Here is a 20716-nt window from a genome sequence, read left to right as displayed (position 1 = left end):
TGTAAGCAAAACACACCACTGCAAATATGGGGTGCCTAATCAGATGCATCTTGTCACAGACAGACAGCACCTCTCTTTTATGTCTCTGGGTAACAGGGGACCTGGAACACTGCGCTCCTTCTGAGAGAGCTGTGCCAACTGGACAGACTTCAGAGGAATGGAAAATAATTAGGAATCTGGACGTACTATGCATAGGCACTCAGAGAGTAGGATGGTGGATGCCATGTAAGTGCCTGCCTGGATCGACAGATAGTACACAGAAAAGATGTCTGATCTCTGTGCTGATTACAGCAAATACAGGAGACAGTTTTTCTTGCACTTAATTTCTTCCATAGGATCAGCCATAAGTCAAATGATCTCTGGGTTCCGACTACTCTAAGGACAAATTTTCCAAAGTCTACTCAACCTCCTTCTTTGGAGTGTCCTCCTTCATGTTGCCAGTCAGTCTCCCATTACAGCTCTTGTGTTGGGGAGAAAGCCTACAATGGCTGTCCTACTGCATCCCTTGAAAACGGTTGGAAGGGGCCTTTTCAGTACAGTGCAACTATCCACACTGTCATGGCTGGGGTGTGGGCGGCCAGGCCTAGTGGGTGGAGCCAGCCTCAGAAAGTTGCAGCCAGAGCCCAAGGTCAGAGACAGAATCAGAAGCCAGGCAAGGAAGGAGGGCTGGAACAGGGCAGGAAGAAAGAAGGAGCAGGGTTGGGGCAAGGCTCGGAAGCAAGGTTTGTCATAGCTGCTGGCTGGGGATCTGCCTAGTTGCACCAACAATGTCCGGGTGTCCCCAGCAGGCTTAAGCAGTGCGCCTGGAGTAATCAAACAGGGAGCAGGCCTATCGGGATCCCTGTGGGCGCACATCCTTTGGTGCTTGGGCCCACAAGTCTCACAGCCGGCCAGCCACTGTCAATTAGAGCTCGCCCAGGGAGCAGCAGAGCTGGGTACTAGACCTGCAGATCCTTACACAAATCCCTGTACCGGGGGTTGCCATCTCTGTACTGGAAGGGAAAATATTTGCGGTCACAGGATGTGGCTCACTTGAAACACTGATATATCTGCAGTGTTTGTGGGTGGGAGCCGAGAAGAGACAGTGAAACAAGGGGCTAGGCCAATATGACCCTGCATCCCCTTACCTCCTGTTACATTGTTAGGCTACATCCTATACAGCACGAGAGACTCTCAACACAATGTGAGGATAGTCTCAAAGCCTATACTCCACCTCCCTCACTTACAACCCCACCACTGGCTGCAGTCACATTGTAGCACTCACTCTTAGCAGGGATGCTGTCTTTTCCCTGGACACGACTGCTTTTGTGCCTTGAGGGAGCGGACAATGACTTTATGCAGAACTTCAAGGAAGAGCTTTGGTTTTGTGTTAGAGAGGTCGTTAACCAAGATTACGCCAGGTTTCTAGTAGCACACTTTTCCTTTCAAAGGCACTCCTAAAACTGGAGCGTATCAAAATTCACCAATCCCCTCCATGCATTGTTAGTTCTGACATGCTGTAAAGAATTAGGTCTAACCTGACATTCTGTAAAGGGACCACAGCATTGCGTCCAATAGCTGCATTTTAGATACCATTTCTCTCTCTCACAATCACACACACCTCTAAACCCACAGGACAACAGAAGCTAGCTAACTCCCAATAGAAGGAATCTGTGGGACCAGAAAAACGTACTGTGCCCCCCCCGCCAAAAAAAAAAAAAACCTAAAGGAAAGGGGTTCTTCATAGCACAGAGCCTGGGGAGTTGCCCCCAACTCTGGGAGATGTGCAATGCAGCACGAATGGAAACGCATCATCAGACATTGGAGGAAGGGGCTAAGATAGGAAATGTAGAAACACAAATTGCCAATTTATAAGTAGCAATCGCCGGAGTTTCATGGTCAGAACAAAGATGAATCAGACCACACTCCCCTTGACCAGGCGCTCGTGTGCACATACACAGAGCATGTTGTTCACCCTGTCACAATTTCAACCCCCTCCTCATTTCAGGAGAGCACAGCACTCCCATTTGGTAACTTGATCAGTACCATGGCACAGGCAGGTCTGCTCCCCTTTGGAATGAAAACTATTTATGCCCATTAGGGTGAATGAAATAACATGGTTTAAAAAAAGGAAAGAAAACTGTTTCCACCTGAGTGAGGCTGCCTGGTTTTCTCTGGGGCCTGGGAGGAGGGATGGAAGGTACTCGGGGTGCACAAGCGCTGAGAAGGAGTTTGACGGACAGCTGGACAGAGGGGAGGGTGCGGGAGAGATTGTTTTGTGACCGTGGGAAGTGGGGAGAAGCAGTACTGTCACTTTTGATGATTGCTTATTTGTTGTCTGTCTGGATCTGTCTCTATTTTAGATTGTAAAATTCTTATGGGCAGGGACTACCTCTAAGTCCCTATTTAGACATTGCCTAGCACAGTGGGGCCTCACCTTAGTTGGGGCATGTAGATGATATGAGAATACAAACAAATAATAATAATGGCTTGGAGAGTGGGGGGAAGGCCCTCCAGTCCAGCAGGGAGCTGCCTGAGACTGCCAGATGTCTTTTCTTTCTTGGCCCAAAGTATTTCAATCCAAGGTGAAAGGCTGGCAAGTTAATCTGCCAGTACACCAGGACGTCCACAACCACCAGCCTCTTAACTGACATTCACAACATTACTTTAACCCAGGGCTACGCTTAAGGACTTTTATTTTACCCAAAGGAGCTAACATAATAATGAAACAATTACAGTTTAAATTGCGAAGAAGCAGCCAGATGGGAACCTTCATGGATGAAGTCTCATGTTTGAAACCCAGGGTTCCCTGGAGCCACGCGTTCCAACTCCACCCTGGTTGGTTCAGCCTGCCATCATCTCCAGGAAGCACAGTGAAGTCCTATGCAGTCTATTGGGCGTATGTAGCTAGGGACAAAGAGAAGGGTCCAACCCAGAGATCCACTCTGTTCTTCATGCCCATTTAATATCCCTCAGTATTCTCATATCCGTGGGGCCTTGCCTTCCACTGTTGTGCTGGGTGCTATGCCCCAGCTGGTTTCCACCATCCCATCTCAGGGGTGCCGCTCTGTGTGACATAGTCTCTAAAGCCTTGTGGGATTCCTCGGGATGAAAGGCAGTGTGAAAATATAAGCTACCTATTTTGGGTTCCAGCTTCCCTAATGCATTTTGCCCATAAATATGCAATAATTGTAAATGTCCCCAGTGAATAGGTGATTTATATATAATACACAGCAACTGACCCATAGCCACAGTGCTGAAAGCACGACAATGGGATAGCAGCTGCAGTGAGGAGTTAATGAAAATTTAACATAATGTTATCTTAAGGGCAACAAATTCCAGTACATCACCCTTGGTGAGAGCCTGCATGGTGCTTGCACTTCTAAGTCTAGGTAATTTAGAAAATGTAATTACTTTGGTAATTACACTTTTAGGCTAGAGATTTTAGACATATGACTCCTTTGTTCAGCAAATGCAAGGTCACTATACACTGCTCTCTGCTGCTCACCTCCGGTCAGAGCAGGGTTAGCCATCTCAAGGAGGGACTCGAGTCTTTGGACGAAGAAGCATCACAGCATCATGGGTCCCTGCCTGAATAACTGAGAACGTTCACAGAGAACTCAAGAAACAAAAAATTGTGGATACAGATGGAACAACACTTTAAAGCGTGGAAGGCTCCCTTATATGGAGGGACCATTTCCACTTCCCATCTCTAACCAACTACACAGCAATCAGACTTATGCTGTCCTGTTGCAACTCTTTGTTATCGTCACTTGTTACAGCCTCATCCCTAACACTCTGAAGCTAGATGCTCTAGGTCAGCGGTTCTCAAACTTCATGGCACTGGGACCCCCTTCTGACAACAAAATTACTACACGACCCAGAGAAGAGGGACCAAAACCTGAGCCCAAGCCTGAGCCCCACTACCCTGGGATGTGGGAAGCCAAAGCCTGAGGGCTTCTGCCCCAGATGGTGGGGCTGAAGCCGAAACCTGAGCCCCATCATCCAGGGCTGAAGCCGAAGCCTGAGCCCCACTGCCCAGGGCTGAAGCCTTCGGGCTTTGGCTTCAGTCCCGGGCCTGAGCAAGTCTAACGCCAGCCGCTGACCTCATTAAAATGGGGTCCTGACCCACTTTGGGGTCCTGACCCACAGTTTGAGAATCACTGCTCCAGGCGAAGCCAAGCTACAGGAGAGACACTTACAACTTCTGTCTGACGCCCTCACATAGACACAGAATATTGGCAACATTTCTCTCATGGTCCAGAAACACTCAGACACTGTCTACACACAAATTGTAACATTTTTACTGTGCCAGTAGAGTTAAAGTAATACAGGTGGGGATGCAGTTATGCCCTTATCCAAGTATTTCTCCCGATATAGCTTGCTCCTTATTAGCTGTGTGTGGACCAGGCCTAAAAGTCTGCACTCTGAAACCGCAAAGGGAAGATTGTGACAGTCATGTTAAAACTGTAGGTAATAGTCCAAGAAGGGGGGAGGGATAGCTCAGTGGTTTGAGCTTTGGCCTGCTAAACCCAGGGTTGTGAGTTCAATCCTTGAGGGGGCCATTTAGGGGTATGGGGCAAAAATTGGGGATTGGTCCTGCTTTGAGCAGGGAGTTGGACTAGATGACCTCCTGAGGTCCCTTCCAATCCTGATACTCTATATTCTATGAAAAGGGGTAAGCTTTGAGAACCGGGGGTTTTTCCTCCCAGCATGACTGACCAGGCTGGCAAGGGAGGAGAAAATGAGACCGATACAAATGCTTGTCTGTTTTACTGTCAATTAATCCAATGTAAAACTTCTTGCTGTTAACCAAGGCACAGAGCACATGAAGTTACCATACTCTGCCACCATCATTACTGGACAGCACAAAAGTAGCTCTCCTCAGAACTGAGCTTACATTCTGATAAAGGAGCATCTTCCTGGCAAGGGAAGGGCAGCTGTATCACATGCACAGAGACTTATTACTAAGCTTCAAAGACCTACTTTTTCCTCCACGTTCCAATATATTTTGCAAGTATTCTCCATTCTCCTGGTCTGCACGTACAGGGCCCAGAGGGGTAAACATCTTCTTACAATACAAAATGATCCCTGATAACTCATGTGTTATGGCTTTCCTTAAGGAATGGAAATCTTGACCCTCACCCACTGTCACTAGTTAAATGACCTATGCAGTACAGAACCAATACCACATGGGAGATAGAACTGGAAGAAATATTTTATCTGGGACTATCTGAAACAATTACACTAGGTCTGGCTATAGATCTTGCATCAGTTGCTATACAACCAGTCTTGGCTATCACGTTTTATATAATCACAACCGGTAGCAGCCTGGGTGTCTCAGATGCTAAACCTGCCAGAAACACAGGTCATAACCATACATCTATGAATCAATAGTGCTCAGCATATTTCAGTTACTTTCACCGTTCAACGCATCTGATTCCTTTTCTACTCAGACAGGCAAAGTGGCTAAAAGAAAGAAGCTTTTCAAACTGAAATGCTATTGGCCTCAGATTTTAAAGAAAAGAGCCCCACAGCCCCAGAAGTTTCTTACAACCATGGCACATGTGCACACAAAAGAATGTGGAAAGGAGGCAGAAAATAGGGCTGTTGATTTTCAAGATATATGCTAGACAATTAGAAGTGCTGGATTTATAAACATCCTTTAAAAAAAAAAACAAGCCAGCCAACAGGTCTAATAGTTTTATGTTTTCCCCACTGCCCATTGTGTGCAATCCCCTCCTAGAAGCTTGTAAAACAAATATTCTTTCCCTGTGGATTTGATCCCATTGCGTTTAACCAGCACATTTCCCTATTTTTCTAGTGGAGCTGTCGTTACGGAGTCTTTGTATTTATACTTCCTGGGCTGAGCTGTTTAGTGGATAGCTTTGTGCACAGGCCTTGTAAACTGCTGCTACAGAGATGGAAGGAGGGTGGGGGTGTCCCTCTTTCAAAAAAATGTCCCCTCTTTAAATAAATACACACACATACATAAAAGGGTTCTCTGCTTAAAAAGAGATTGATTTTGTTTTAAATGATATTTCAGCAATTGTTCTCCAGATCCTTTTAAGGCTGTCCAAAAGCAGGCTAAACTCCTGAATGGATTGCCCTTTAACAATTTTCTATACTCCCTTCTTCTAAGTTAAACTTCTAAATTTGGAGAAAAATATAATTCCTGGGTGGGGGTGAGACATGGTGAATTTCTGATACCCTGGTATTCATGACAACTTACCCAGCATGACAACAGAGACATCCTAACCTGGATTGCTGTTGTCAATTTGATAATCAGAATGTGATTTGAACTAAAAACATCTCGGGTGCCAACTCACTACAGCAGCTAGTAAAAAGATGCAGGAATACCTGGAAATTGAGGAGACTCTGCTCCAGTTTGGATATCATGAGGTGTCTTATAAAAACAGGGTGCATGGCTATACTAGGATTTCAGAGAGCACACATGGCAAGCCAGGAAGTGAATCTGCATGTGTGTTTGAGCAGAGAGAGAACAGGTGGTGGGAAGAAGATGAGACGTTACCTCCATGCCATCAGAATCACCCCAACACAAAGTATCCCAGAAATTCAGAGCAAACACTCCTTAATTGGAGAGCGCAGGGCAGATTTTCTTGAGAGCCCAGCAGCTAACAGCTGCCATGTAGATAACTAAAGATTTGAGAATGTGGGTGCTGTGCACTTTGGAAGATCTGGCCTCACTTTTGCCCAATACATTTGTGCATGAGGCCTCTACAAGTCACTCCCCGTCTTAGGGCTAGGCTGAAAGCTACTGTAATCTACATTTAAGTAGTACAAGCAGTTCTGATCCTTCTGCCAATGAAAGGGAATGTGGGGCACATCAACAGTGAAATTTTCTTTCAGGTGCCCCTTCCTATCTGCCCTGTGTACAATCATCTGCGGGACTTACTTGTTGCTGTCCCGATACTGATAGATATAACAGCCTTGAGGCATCCCGCTTTCCTTGTCCAATGTAAACGAGAGCTTCAGCTGCAAAGGGGGAAAAAAAGAAAAGAAAAGAAAAGCAAATTTAGGCTGAGTTCTCACTCACTACAGCAACTTCATGAAAGGCTTGTGGGAGAAAGCAAGCTCACCAAGACTGACACGCAAACACTGTGGCCTGGAATATAACATGGGGTTCCAAACCTCAGTGAAAAGTCACATGCATTGCAGAAAAGCTCTCTCTTTTTCCACCCTTTGTTACTATAAAGTGTTTGTGGTTCCTCTGAAATGTATGGGTCATAACGGTTCACCCCTCCAAACCCACCCACACACACATCCCTTCACCAAAGCTATTGCGGTTCTCCTCAGACACTAAAGAAATGAGTGTTCTCCATCAGCAGCTGTAGTTCCCACGAGCCTCTTTCTCTGAAAGCCTTCCCGGCTTCAACTCATTCCTCCAGTGCATTAGAACAGAGGAGAAACCACAGAGGGAAAGGTGACAGATTTTTCCTTCTGGGCAGAGTTATTAAAGAGCTGTTAGGAGGGTTTGTAGTTTGGACCAGTGTCCAGCAGGAGGCTAGGATGTGACCTGGAAAGCTGCTTCCATTGCAACTCCAAGATGGGATTCGGTAAGAGTTTTCAGATTTCATATGTAACTTAGTCCAGTTTTATTTAAGGGGGAAAAAACTAATCCTGTTTCAACAGCAGTCAGAACAAAAGGAGTTCTGTAGGGAGAATGGGTTCTCTATATCTTAAGTCACCAGAAAACAGAATGGGGCTGACCTTTCAAATACAGAGGTATGGCTTCGGCAGTCCGGGGGGTCCCTCTTGATCCAAGTGGAGGCGGCTCTGATCAAGAGTAATCATCACGTGCTGTACCCAAGAGGTGGGTGGCAGCATTCGTCTCTATTTACAACAGTTAGGTGCAGACCTCATGCTCCTGGCAAATCACTTCTGTTTCCCCAGCCTGGCAAAGTTTGGAGACCCCAACGTGTATTGTGCACTTTGGACAGGATACGCAGTGTGCTTTGGAGAAAGTAGTGATGGTATTTATGTACCAGGGCCCAGATTTTTAAAGGTATTTGGGCACCAAACTCCCATTGAAACCAGGAGCTGGGTGCCTAACTATGTTTAGAAATCTAATCCCAGGTGGGACTGCTTTAGTTTTGATCTAGGCTGAATGGAGTAATATTAAAGAAGGGGGCCCATGAACACCTGGATGCTGAAGGACACTTGAAATGAATTGGGGAGCCCATCTCTTTTATAAAGGCTTGACCCACAGAATTTGAAGTGAGTTTATTATGGTGGGTCTGCTCTTTTTAAATGCAGGGAGATGAAGAGCCCACTGCTAAGCCACTGCATTTATTTACAAATTCCTCTGGCTTACGAATTCCAAGGAAATTGCTACTGAAAATTAACTGCCTATTAGGGAGAAAACGCTGTATTAAAACTTTGTTTTACCAGTAAGCTGTTAACACAACCGAAGTTCTGGATCATTAGCTGTTGTACAGATTTTTCCTTCTCGACAGGATAACAAATACAAAGTAATACCGTGTGCTCTTTCACAGATAAAACTGAAGCTGCTGAAAACTCAGTCATCACTGATCCTGAATAGAGAATGAAGTACAAGGCTGAGATCTAATCCACCTGAACTGCTGCATGTCTTGCAGTTCCATGCCAGGTGACTGAAATACACTCCCCCTTAGTTATTTCCTGTGCACATCGCTATCCCATGCATACTCCTTGGACTTACCTGTAAATAAACACATCCTTATTTTGCATCAATCCATGTAATAAGTGCCATAAGAATGGCCCTACTGGGTCAGACCAAAGGTCCATCTAGCCCAGTATCCTGTCTTCTGACAGTGGCCAGTGCCAGGTGCCCCAGAGGGAATGAACAGAACAGGTCATCATCAAGTGATCCATCCCCCGTCGCTCATTCCCAGCTTCTGGCAAACAGAGGCTAGGGAAACCATTCCTGCCCATCCTGGCTAATAGCCATTGATGGACCAAATGCCATGTTCCATATACTCCTATTTCCTGTGAGTAGCTACTTTTCTAGGGACATAGTTATCTTACTTCTAGCAGCAAATTTCTAAGACCCACCTGTGGAACAACTAGAGCGTAGTGGACTGAGTAAGGAGTTGGGAGCTGCCAGAAGAGAAATAGGTTTTATTTTCAATTGTGCTGGTTTAACCAAAGCTTCCCTGTCTTTGTAAAACAATTAGGCCCTGACTTGGGGAATCCATATCCTGAGCCAAACTAATACCAACTATCCCTGGCCACAGCTCCACACAAGCCCTGAAGAATCTGGAAAAGTGGCAGTAAATCACATTTCAGGTTTATTTTGAGGGAATACAGCAAGGAAGGTGCAAAATTGTATGTCTAATTTCAATCAGCCTTGACAAACCAAATCCGATGGGCACCAATTGACATTGTTATGAAGTCTGTCCACGTCATTCCTGGATCGACAGCCTTGAGAACTAAGCTACCCTCAGTGCTTACATTTTGCCCTGTCACAATTCTGGTTAACTAAATCAGCCTCTCTAGTACTGCACAACTAACCTTCCTTTCTCCAGCAAGAGTCACTGCTGGGAACCATGTCAAGGTTCCTTCCCCACTCTGAACTTTAGGGTACAGATGTGGGGACCTGCATGAAAACCTCCTAAGCTTACTTTTACCAGCTTAGGTTAAAACTTCCCCAAGGTACAAACTATTTTACCCTTTGCCCTTGGATTTTCGCTGCCACCACCAAACGTTTAACCGGTTACTGGGAAAGAGTTGTTTGGAAACGTCTTTCCACCCAAAATCCTCCCAACCCTTGCACCCCACTTCCTGGGGAAGGTGTGGTAAAAATCCTCACCAATTTGCATAGGTGACCACCGACCCAAATCCTTGGTTCTTAAGAACAATGAAAAAACATTCAGTTCTGAAAAGAATAATTTTAACAGAAGTAAAAAGAATCACCTCTAGAAAATCAGGATGGTAAATACCTTACAGGGTAATTAGATTCAAAACATAGAGAATCCCTCGACGCAAAACCTTAAGTTACAAAAAGACACAAAGACAGGAATATCCATTCCTTTCAGCACAGCTCATTTCCTCAGCCATTTAAAGAAATCATAATCTAACGCATATCTAGCTAGATTACTTACTAAGTTCTAAGACTCCATTCCTGTTCTGTCCTCAGCAAAAGCATCATCCAGACAGACCTACTGACCGCTATTCCTACCTACATGCCTCCAGCTTTCACCCAGATCACACCACACGATCCATTGTCTACAACCAAGCTCTACGATACAACCACATTTGCTCCAACCCCTCAGACAGAGAAAAACACCTATAAGATCTCTATCAAGCATTCTTACAACTACAATACCCACCTGCTGAAGTGAAGTAACAGATTGACAGAGCCAGAAGAGTACCCAGAAGTCACCTACTACAGGACAGGCCCAACAAAGAAAATAACAGAACGCCACTAGACGTCACCTTCAGCCCCCAACTAAAACCTCTCCAAAGCATCATCAAGGATCTACAACTTATCCTGAAGGACGACCCATCACTCTCACAGATCTTGGGAGACAGGCCAGTCCTTGCTTACAAGCAGCCCCCCAACCTGAAGCAAATACTCACCAGCAACCACACAACAGAACCACTAACCCAGAGACCTATCCTTGCAACAAAGCCCGTTGCCAACTGTGTCCACATATCTATTCAGGGGACACCATCATAGGGCCTAATCATATCAGCCACACTATCAGAGGCTCGTTCACCTGCACATCAGCTGCTTATAAAAGAGTAAGCCCTAGACTGTCCAAGGCAGCAGCTGTAGGAGTGCACCCCAGTGCTTGAGGGTGCTGAGTCAAGTGGGACCTACCTAAACTGGCCAGGACAGGCTAAGTTTGACAATATGCATTTAGGCTTTTGTTAAGTTTAACCCTTTTCTCTCTGCTTCTGGTGTTCCTATGGATAAATAACCGATACTCTTTTGAGGAAGCTGATCCCTGTCACTGCATTTACCAGCTGGTTGTAGCTCCCAGAGAGGACTCTGCACCAGGAGCCACACTCAGCTGGACCTGCTGGAGGTGATATGGTTAGAAAACAGGGATTGGGGGGTGGGGGTGCTGTAATCTGGTCATCCGGACAGAAGTGGGGTGGATTGCAGGATTCCACTCTGAGAGAAGTGCAGGTCACTTGAAAGAAATGCCCAAAGATCCCAGGTACCCACGGCTCACCCCTTAGCTGTAACAGTGGATAGTAGATGTATGCTAAAGCGGGTGTGGAAAGGGAATGGCTCCTCTGCTGACCTGTTGCAACAGCACTTGCTAAAGGCTAGAATGCAGCAGTAGCTGAACAAAGAGCATTGTCAAAGGGCAGAGTGAGAGGATAAGGGCTGGGCAGCTCTTTGCACTTTCCAGTTGGTCACCACTGCCAACAAGAAAAGGGCCTCGTCTGCTTCTGCATCCGTAGCAATAATGCTCTGGCCAAGCCCTCAATGGGGAGTTGTGTGCGTATCTGCACACGCGGGGTTGGGGGGTTTACACTGGATTCTGGCTAAATTCTGGTGTTTGTGGGGGAGTAGAGGTGGGCAAAAAGCCAAAAATAAGAAGGGAGAAAAGCTATGAGATTCAACAGGGCTAGAAGAACCAGCTGAGCACTGTGGGATGCAAACTGTCTCACGCACAGAATTTGTGAGCCTAGCCTTAGTGGACTGCAATACACTGCCCATGAGGACCTTAATGCTGGATTACTGGTTACCCTTCTCCATTTAAACCATTCTAAAAAGACAAATCTATAACTGGAGGCATGAGCACAAACCCTGATGACTTTTAGTGGGAGATCGTATCGGACAGTCCCATCAACTTCCAGTGGGCCCTGTGCTTCTAGTCACGTAGGTGCTTCTGCAAATCCCATCCGTACATCTTTAGATCTTCTCACAGCTACAGCAAATCTACAGGTACTTCCTAACGAACGCCACAGAGAACCAGCTGCATGGGCTATGTCTGCCCGTGCAGGCTCACTCAGAGACAGACTGTCGGAGTAAAATAGCCAACAATGTGGGAGAGGGCTTATTTTAGAGCAGAGTTGGACTTTTTATACCTCCACTTACATATATAATTCAGCAGACATACCAAAATATCTCACAAAATCCACCTAGAGTATCAGTATACCCATTTCTCAGACTGGCAAACTAAGGCATTGGTAAACCAAGTTAAGTGACTCGCCCAATGACACACACAGGCAGTGGCAGAGTCGGAAATAAAACTCACACATGCTTTCTCCTAGTCCCTATGAAGATCCCTGACACCAGACAACATGGTCCTTACTATTTTGTCCTATATAACCATCTTCTCCATTCACTCCTGCCCAAAATCCATTAACTAAATAGTAGGAATTCTATTGATTAACTGAATTAAGAAAGTCAAATGGGAGGTTGGGGAGATTTACTAGTACAGTAGATGTCCCTGAGCAGATTATCTGCATTATCATTCATCCCATCTGATTTGCTCTACAACTGCAGAGATGTCACTAGACTTCCAAAGTACAGAACCCAAACGTGACACAACCCCCGCTCTTTGTCCATTTGACAGCCTTGCGACAGGTCTCTGAATCTGCTCCCCCCATCCCGCTCCTCATCAGAATCCAGAGACTTGCAGTGCAACCGATGAACAAACAGGAACACAAAACACGGAAAGGCCACCCATCTCCAAACAAAAGCCTCCTGTCTTTGTGCCTGTGGGGAATGTTTCCTACAAGTTCCGTGTGACCCTGTCATGGTGACCAAGACCCCCTCAGAGCAGGCAATTTCTGGATTATGCATTTGCAATCCCTCGGCTTTATCACACGCCTTCCGGCTCACTGGGGAAAGGAGGAGGGCGTTAGCAAATGTCTCATCCATCTGTATTCTTGTGCGATTTGGCTTGCACTGCCCCCTTCAGCTATCATACCCTTGAAATCCATGGACTAACAAAGGACTGTGTCCAGTTCAATTGCTCTCCACACAAAGAAAGCCTCTTTGCGCTATGTGGGCGAATTCCGTGAGAAAGGGAGCTGGAATGTGGCACTACTGAGAACAGAACCTTACCTACCAAACCAGCCTCATCAATAATGAAGATGTCTGAGGGGTAGGGAGGTATGTGAATAAGAGCTGTCAAAAGAAGTGGTAGGGCTCCTGGGTGGATATAGTGCTGAATAGCCTCTCTCGCCATTAGCAGAGACAATTGTAATGCCCCTGACAAAAGTCAAGAGGCGGTTCACAGAAGCCAGAGATGGAGGAGATCTCTCTGATCAACATCATGCTCAACAGAGGACACTGTCATGCAGAACACCTAGCCCACTCTATCGCTGCAAAACCCACTTGTGCACCACCACAGCTCCCTGGATTGCTAAATACTCCCCTGCTCTCTATTTCTGTCACCATGGAGGGGAAACCAGAGTCAGTCGAGAAAGGGGATGTTCTCCGATTCCTGCTCTGCCTTCCATCAGAAGATCTCAAAACTCCATACAAACGATTAAAGCCTCAACTTGCATCCCAGGCGGGAAAGGATTAGAACGCCTCTTACAAAGAGCAGGAGAAAGATACGTCCAGGCAGAGACAAGAATAGAGCCGTGCATTTCAACAAGAGGCAGTGTTGCCCAGTGGACAGTGCACTGGATTGGGATTAAGGAGAGCTGGGTTCTATTGTGCCCGGCTCTGCTATTGGCCTCAATTCCCTCCCTGCACTTGTTGCCTTACCTGTGAAATGGGAAAGTGATACTCACACTCCTTTGCAACGTGCTTTGAGCTCGAGGGCTGAAAAGCTTATACGAGCGCTAGGTTTTACTATTATTTTACTATTATTTTATAACTCCATGTTCCCAGATCTCACCCTGCCCCCCCTGAATTCTCTGCCCTCCAGTCACAGGCAAGGCAGGGGCATTTTCTCTTGGACCAAAGATTTCTAGTTGTTCCTACTGCCCACCCAGACAGGCATCACCCTCCTCTGGCTGCATCCCTCCAGCATTCTGGGCGGGGACTGCTTCTATCTGTGTCGGTACAAAGTTCAGCACAACAGGGACCCAGGATCCTGACTGGGGCATCTGGGTGCTGCAATACTAGAGAGATTTATTAATAGTCAGCATAACTGTTCTGTTCACACCACCCCGTACGGGACCACTCCCTCTAGTTTGTTCAGCAGTGCAGCCGCTAGCAGAGCCTGGCAGAAACAAAGCTGAATTCATGAGGACGTGGGGATATCAGCTCCTATTTTCAGGCAGGTTCCTGCCTCGTTCCAATTTGCTCACACAGGGGAATTCACTCCTGTGCTGCAGCCCCTTTGCACCAACAAAACATTGGCGCAGAGAGGGAACAAGACTCTCCAGGGGATGCTCACAGCGCAGTAGACCCATTGTGGGAGTCTCAAAGCTGCTTTTGCCAGCTCCACACCACCCGCTTCCTGCTGGAGGCCCGGGTGGGCCACAGGCAGATGAGGGGCCGTTGAAGGTGTAGGGGGTCTTGCAGTCTGGTGGTTCTGTGCCACTGTAGTGGCCCGTAAGGGTCTTTGCAGGAAGGTATAATTTAGGCTGCCCTATCCCACGCCAGGGGCTTTCCCTTTGTCCCTGGCCCAAAGACCCCAAGACTCACTGTGGTTTTGACAATTCAGCCAGCAGCTGTCCTCATTTTTAATCGAAAGGTTTAGACCTGCAGCAATTACAAGCCCAGGCATGTAACAGAGCCAGGCAGCTCAAATCAGGATTAAGGGTTAGGAAGGAGCAGCCTTCCGGCTTCTGAAACTTTGCCAGAACCTATACTGCCTTGACTAGGCGAATGTTTGCACCCATTGAGAAATGGTTTGGCTTGGCACCTCTTTGTTCCCAGTCCTTGGCTCTCACCAGAGACCTTCTGTCATCTGACAGAGAGGGGAGGTTTTTCAGATGCACGCCCCATGCCAGAGATGTAGTATCAATTCAGCTTAAATAAGCAGGTCAAACGTTTCAAGTTTCCCAGCCCTGGAACAATTTAGGGGGCAGATTCTGCCACGCTTAGTTCCGTCAAGCAGGAGCTTAGTGTGCAAGTAGCTTCACTGAAATCAGTGGGAATGCTCAGGATTCCCCTGAGCAAGAGTCTGAGGAGCAGAACGGTGTCCGAAAGGCACAGGAACATCACTGATTCCAAGGTTATATGAAAAAGAATAGAACAGAGTCTCCTGAATGTTTTGGCCCGTGTTCAACTCTGCCAGCGTTACCACGGCATGCCCCTCCCCGTGCCTTGCTTTTATCAACAAGAAAGAGGTGACTTCAGTACTGCCCTATTATCAAGTAAGGCCAAGAACTGGTACTGAACCTCTCTCTAGGAACAAAGGTTTCTCACTCTAAGACAAGCTCTAGAGAGTTTTTTAAGAACTAACTTAGTGAACAAGCAGGTTTCGATGCCCCGCCCAAGCTTCAGTTTTGACCTGAAAGAAAAAAAAAAAAAAAAAAAAAAAGCCCTGAAGTCCTGACACTCCACTTTTCAAACCACAAAAAATGAGCCTTGCTCCAGTAACGTAATTGTGGAGCTTTCTGGCACCTTGTCCTTTAAAAATACATCCATCTGCCTGCACACAGGGCCATCAAACTCAATCTTGTTCAGAATGGATTTCTCAATTCATTAGAGCTGGAAAGTCTGTAGTGATGCTGGCCGGTCAGACTGAACGATCCCTAATAGAAGTGCAGTCTGTAAACCTCACAGCTGTGTTTTCACTTAAAGAAACCTACACTGAATGCGATGCATCTCCTCTCTCCAGAGTGCTTTCCTACTCTCACTGCAGTTAGAAACTTCAGGAGAGAGATCTCTAGCAGAGATTCTGCTTTGCTCAGGTTGTGCCTTTCTCCTGAAGCCCGTAAGAGAAGGCCAGACTGTGTCTAATAAGAGAGTGATTGAAGGACCCTAGCCAGGAAAGCTCGTTGTTAGATCAATGGCCTTTATTGGGCATGTGTGAGGCCCTTCTTTTTGCCTTTAAGAAAAGGGGGCACCCCTGACCAAGCTCAGCATTTAGTTACAGATTTGCTGTTCCCACCAGTTTAGGCAGGCCTCGAGTGGTCACCTGACATGCTTGCCGTCTTGCCTCTTCAAGCAAACCCCCCTGGTTTTCAGTCCTCTCCATTCTCCTACATGTCTAGTTGAAGTTCACAGAGAGAAACATGAAGCAGTTATTTCTGCCTCTGTGCTCACAGTCTGGCTTTCCTGCTTCCCCCTGCAAGGCCTGGATGGAAGCAGGACGGTGAACCAGGCCCTGCCACCAGCCCCTCAGACAGGAGGAGGGGGAGAGGGCATTTGCAACAGCTCTCTCCTACTCCCAACCCCACACATAAATAAAGGCACCCACCCCTGAAACCTTAGCGACACTGAGACCATCGGCCAAAATACAAAGCAGGAACAGGAAGGGATAAGCAATTGATCAAACCCAACAATCAAAGAGATCTAGAACAAGCTAACTTTTTCGCAGGACAAAGGCACTCAGAAGTGACTGGTTGTAAAATGACAGGTCCCAATCACAAGTATCCTACAGAAAAAACCCCAGGCCAAACCCTTCATTTATGATGCAGAGACGTGACTTAGGAAAAATAAACCACAGAAGAAAGTTTTTGATTTATTTTAAAAGTTCATTTCCTTTTCATTCACAAACTTGTATTCAAAGCCTTGATACGTTCAGTGGGGGAAAGGTTCCTTTGTACTCACTTCTGCCTACAAAGGACAAGAATAGCACAATTATCCTTGGGTTTTATTTGTCTTGCATCATTCAATCATTTCAGGTGCCACCATCACATCCTGTGTCTATGGACCTGAGCCAAGGAGTTACAGACGACAGAGATTCATTCACACGTGGACAAAGGGGCAACCCTTGAAATCTATCCACTGTCTAAAAGGAGCTTTAACTACTTCCTGGTATTGCTTCTGCTCCTATCCCAAGTCCTCCTGCCAATGCTTGTAGTTTAACAAATCACAGTGAAACATCTTTCCTCTCTCCTGTTGCTGTGTGAAAAGCCCACACAAACAACAGGGGAAACTGGACTGACTATACAGAGGAAACCAGTGAAACCGACCATACACAAAGCACTGCACAAAGCACACACACTAGAGGATGGGGGGGGGGAACAGGGGTGTTTTATTTAACTAATGTATTTTATAGGCAATGTAGGTGTTACCTGTAACACTGTGTTAAGAAATATCTCACTGAACTGTTTTTCACTTACTTCTTTGGGGACTAGGATACTGGTCGATGAAATTAAAATATTTTACAATAAAAGAAAAACATCCCTAGGAAATGCCACATAAAAAAAAGCGTGGCACTAACGAGATTCACGCCAAACTTCACTCCTCAATCCTTTTGCTTTTCTTACATCCTGTCCCCTCGCCTTTGTTTAAAACATTCCCTGATCTTCAGGACAGGGAAAGGAACTAGCCTTCTTGCCGCCCTGTCCTGCATCTTGTACACCACTGTTGCTGCTAACTGATAAAATACAATAGGAGTGATTGATTTGGCTTCTAATCTATGTCAAATTATGTGAGGGGAGGCACCGGAAGAGCCTCATGCAAGGCTCCTCTATTATGGTTTTTGCAGGTGAGGGGGGAGCTGGGCAGGTCTAGATTTTTCTGTGTATTGTGTGTGGCTGGAGAAGGTGGGGTGGACTTTGCTGTCCCTATTATTTGACATGATTATAATCTAAATTTGTATTTTTCATGGGCTGAGAGTGAACGGATAGCCAGGTTTTGTACATTAAAGTGTTTAAATCAGGCCCCCAATGTAACCCCGGCATCATGAACTGTTTTTGTTTCTCCCTAATGTGCCCATTAGTAACCACTGGTGCAGGGAGGATACAGGGCATGAATGGACCTAGGGTCTGATCAAATAAGGCAAATCCTATTTTCTTAGGTTTGTTCATGTTAACTGTTTTCCCCTGCTAAGATGTTTATGAAGCTCACAGATCTCAGGCGCACAGATTAGTCTGGGATCCAGGCACTATCTCATGCCTTAGGGATATTTGTGGAGTTACATCTGAAGACAGATCAAAGCTCATTACTTTCCACCCAAGAGATAAATACATGAAAACACGGACAGTACTGTGCTTACATGATAAGGGCTCTGAAAAGTAACAAAAACAATCACAACAGCCTTTCTACATTATTTTTTGCTGACCATTAAACTGGAGCTGGAAATATTCCCTATTTATAAAAATACCCTCTTTATAACACACACTAATTTCTGTTTAAATTCCATCCCATTCTTTTACAGACACTGGGAAGTACGGTGTGAAATGTCTAGGGTCCCTGGAGCCATAAAATCCAGATTCCAGTGTGGCTTACTCAACCTTTAATCCTTCCCAGAGCGATATTTTGAATACCATGCACCTTACTGTATGGGGTTGTTATGAACTGTGAGGACCTGTCTTCTCTGTGTGATCATCGATGACATAACACTTTTCACAAGATTGCAGGGTGTGGTCCAATGTCCTAGGTCAAATTTCCCCTTCCCGCACTGTTCTAACAGCATGCTGTATGCTCGATGCCAGACTGGCTCCAGGATTCCATTCTACAAGGGGCTGCATTTCAGCAACGAAGCCATGTCTATATGTACTTATTTGAAAGGGGCTCTGGAATCCTTCAGTATGAAAAGGTGCAATAAAAAAAGAGTAAGGTGGTATTTTTCTATGGCCAAAACGATGTCTGAGCCTGCAGAGCCACTGTCAATCATGGGATTGTAATGGGTGGGGTATGGTCAGTGAGGCTCTTCCAGCATTCATGCACAGCAGGCTCTTTATAACTTTTTATTTGACATTGTAATTTAACATATGTAAGGGGCTTGACATGTTTTACAGTCAGTAGCTGTGGTTAGGGTTTCTAAACAGTATTGCGCTTTTGCAAAATGAAGATACATAAAATGTAAAACAGTATTTTTAAAACCAGTCACAAATCCATGAACTTTTGTGTCATTATTCCTTCTCCCTACCAGATCTAAACCACAACACAAACACACACAGGATCAGGAAGCTCAGATGTGTACAAACCATGTTTTGAGTTCCAAAGACATCAGGGATTTATTCTGCTATTTAGAGTTGTGGGTACAAGCACATTGTAGGAGGAGAAGGGAATCTAAAAACTGAACCAAAGCATGAGGTATTTACTAAATAGTCTGCTTCGGCAAGTGTAAGAAAATTACAAGGTTTCCTCCCTTTGGGAGCACAGTATACTAGCAACCTGGTCATAAAAATCTAATCATTCCCTTCCAGCTCTGACCCCCACCTACTCCCAAAGAAGGTCACAGGACAACTGAAATTTCAAATTCCTGTTTTTAATATACATCCCCATGCTGTAAAGTCCATTGGGGCAGTGATGAAAACATTAGTTGGATTGTGTCTTTTGAAATAATCCTCACTGTAAACTCCAAAAAGTATCTTTCCCTATAGATGCCCGACTTTTGTAGATCAAGACAGCTGCAGCAGTCTTCTCTTTTTCACAGAAAACTTGCCTCATTCAAGCCTTGCAACTAGCCAATTTTATGGATTTGAGGGAATTGTATAGTTTTTCCCCTCTGGTCATTCCTTGATTTGGAGTTGTTTCTATTAAGGGCTAAAGTTTTAAAGAGCAGAAGCCAACACAACACTTTACAGAGACCGTCAACCTCTCAAAATTAGTTATTTATCTTTAAAAATTAAATTACAGGAGACGTTCAGCTTCTCAGCCATGTTTCCATTCATAGTGTTCTGGTTTTTTAAAACCCTCGAGCCCAATCCCTAATTTCTCCATGGAAAGACACTCAGGACAACACTCACAAGAGAACAGAACCAACATGATCCTACCAATGCAGCATTAATTAGCTCTTCTGATTTTTGAAAGACACCCTTCAAAGTAAATACAACCAATATCTCCCAAGCTCCTTATGAAGGAGACAGAAACAATGCCCAGAGAGTTAGAAGGGAGCTAATAAATTCTGAAAGTGTAGAACAGGAGAGGGGGTTAACTCTGGTGATTAAATTAGCTGCTGCTTGAACACATTGCAATGCACTACATCACTCAAGCACTGGACAAAACATATGGCAACAATGGAAAGCGCTGCCCAAGAGGTCACCTTTAATATGATTAGCTATGGACGCCTGAAACGAGATCTCCCAAATGCCAATGTGCTAAATCTCCATTATGCAGGGCAGAGAGCACCCTCTCAAAGCCTTTCAGGCTCTGTGAATCCAGCACAAATGGCTGCTGTATGTTAAGTGATGTGCCCAAGTCCATTGAAAACAGGACAAAAAATGGGCATTCAGGACACTCAATTTACTGAGAGTGGCATTGTTCCTGCCTTTCCATGGCACCAGCAGGGGTAGTCTCCAGGGTGCCCCATTTGACAGCTGGGTCACACCACGTGCCTCCCTGTTCTGCTTGGACTTTTCAACTCCTCTGGCCTGCATTCACTAGCAGAATTTGCTTCTTTGAAGTTATAGAAAGCTGCCTCATCTATCACTGACATGAAGGGCTTCAAAAGGCCTGGGAGTTAATTCACTTCTTTACAACTGGAAAGGCTTTTGCTGCATGGAAGGAGGGAGGGAGGCAGTGGAGGAAGAGTAATGAAATCCAAAGGGAGCCAAATGATGCTTTCCTCCACTAGAAGCCAGGGCTGGAAGTGCTCACTGCTGGCACAGCCCACAGTGGGAGAAAGGAGACTCTTTGGGGAGATGCCATTAGCTAGTTCCAAAGGCCTCGGTTCATATTTACCACAGCCACCGTGTTACTTCACTTGAGATTTTTTTCCAGGCCTGGTGACTGTACTGTAGCATT

At 45.7% G+C, this 20716-nt stretch overlaps 1 protein-coding gene across 8 annotated transcripts in view; it reads right to left on the bottom strand.

Moving 5' to 3' along the window:
* The window catches only part of DIS3L2 (DIS3 like 3'-5' exoribonuclease 2), a 285705-nt gene that overhangs the window by 58474 nt on the left and 206515 nt on the right, over positions 1–20716 (bottom strand). For all 8 annotated transcript variants that reach the window (XM_073359152.1, XM_073359149.1, XM_073359151.1 and 5 more), the window contains one exon: positions 6896–6975. In XM_073359152.1, the coding sequence (XP_073215253.1) occupies positions 6896–6975 (80 nt within the window). The remainder of the gene's footprint in view (positions 1–6895; positions 6976–20716) is intronic.

Source organism: Lepidochelys kempii, chromosome 9 (assembly GCF_965140265.1).
Source record: "Lepidochelys kempii isolate rLepKem1 chromosome 9, rLepKem1.hap2, whole genome shotgun sequence".
In the NCBI taxonomy this organism is placed as follows: Eukaryota; Metazoa; Chordata; order Testudines; family Cheloniidae; genus Lepidochelys; species Lepidochelys kempii.
This window is presented reverse-complemented; position numbering and strand designations above follow the sequence as displayed.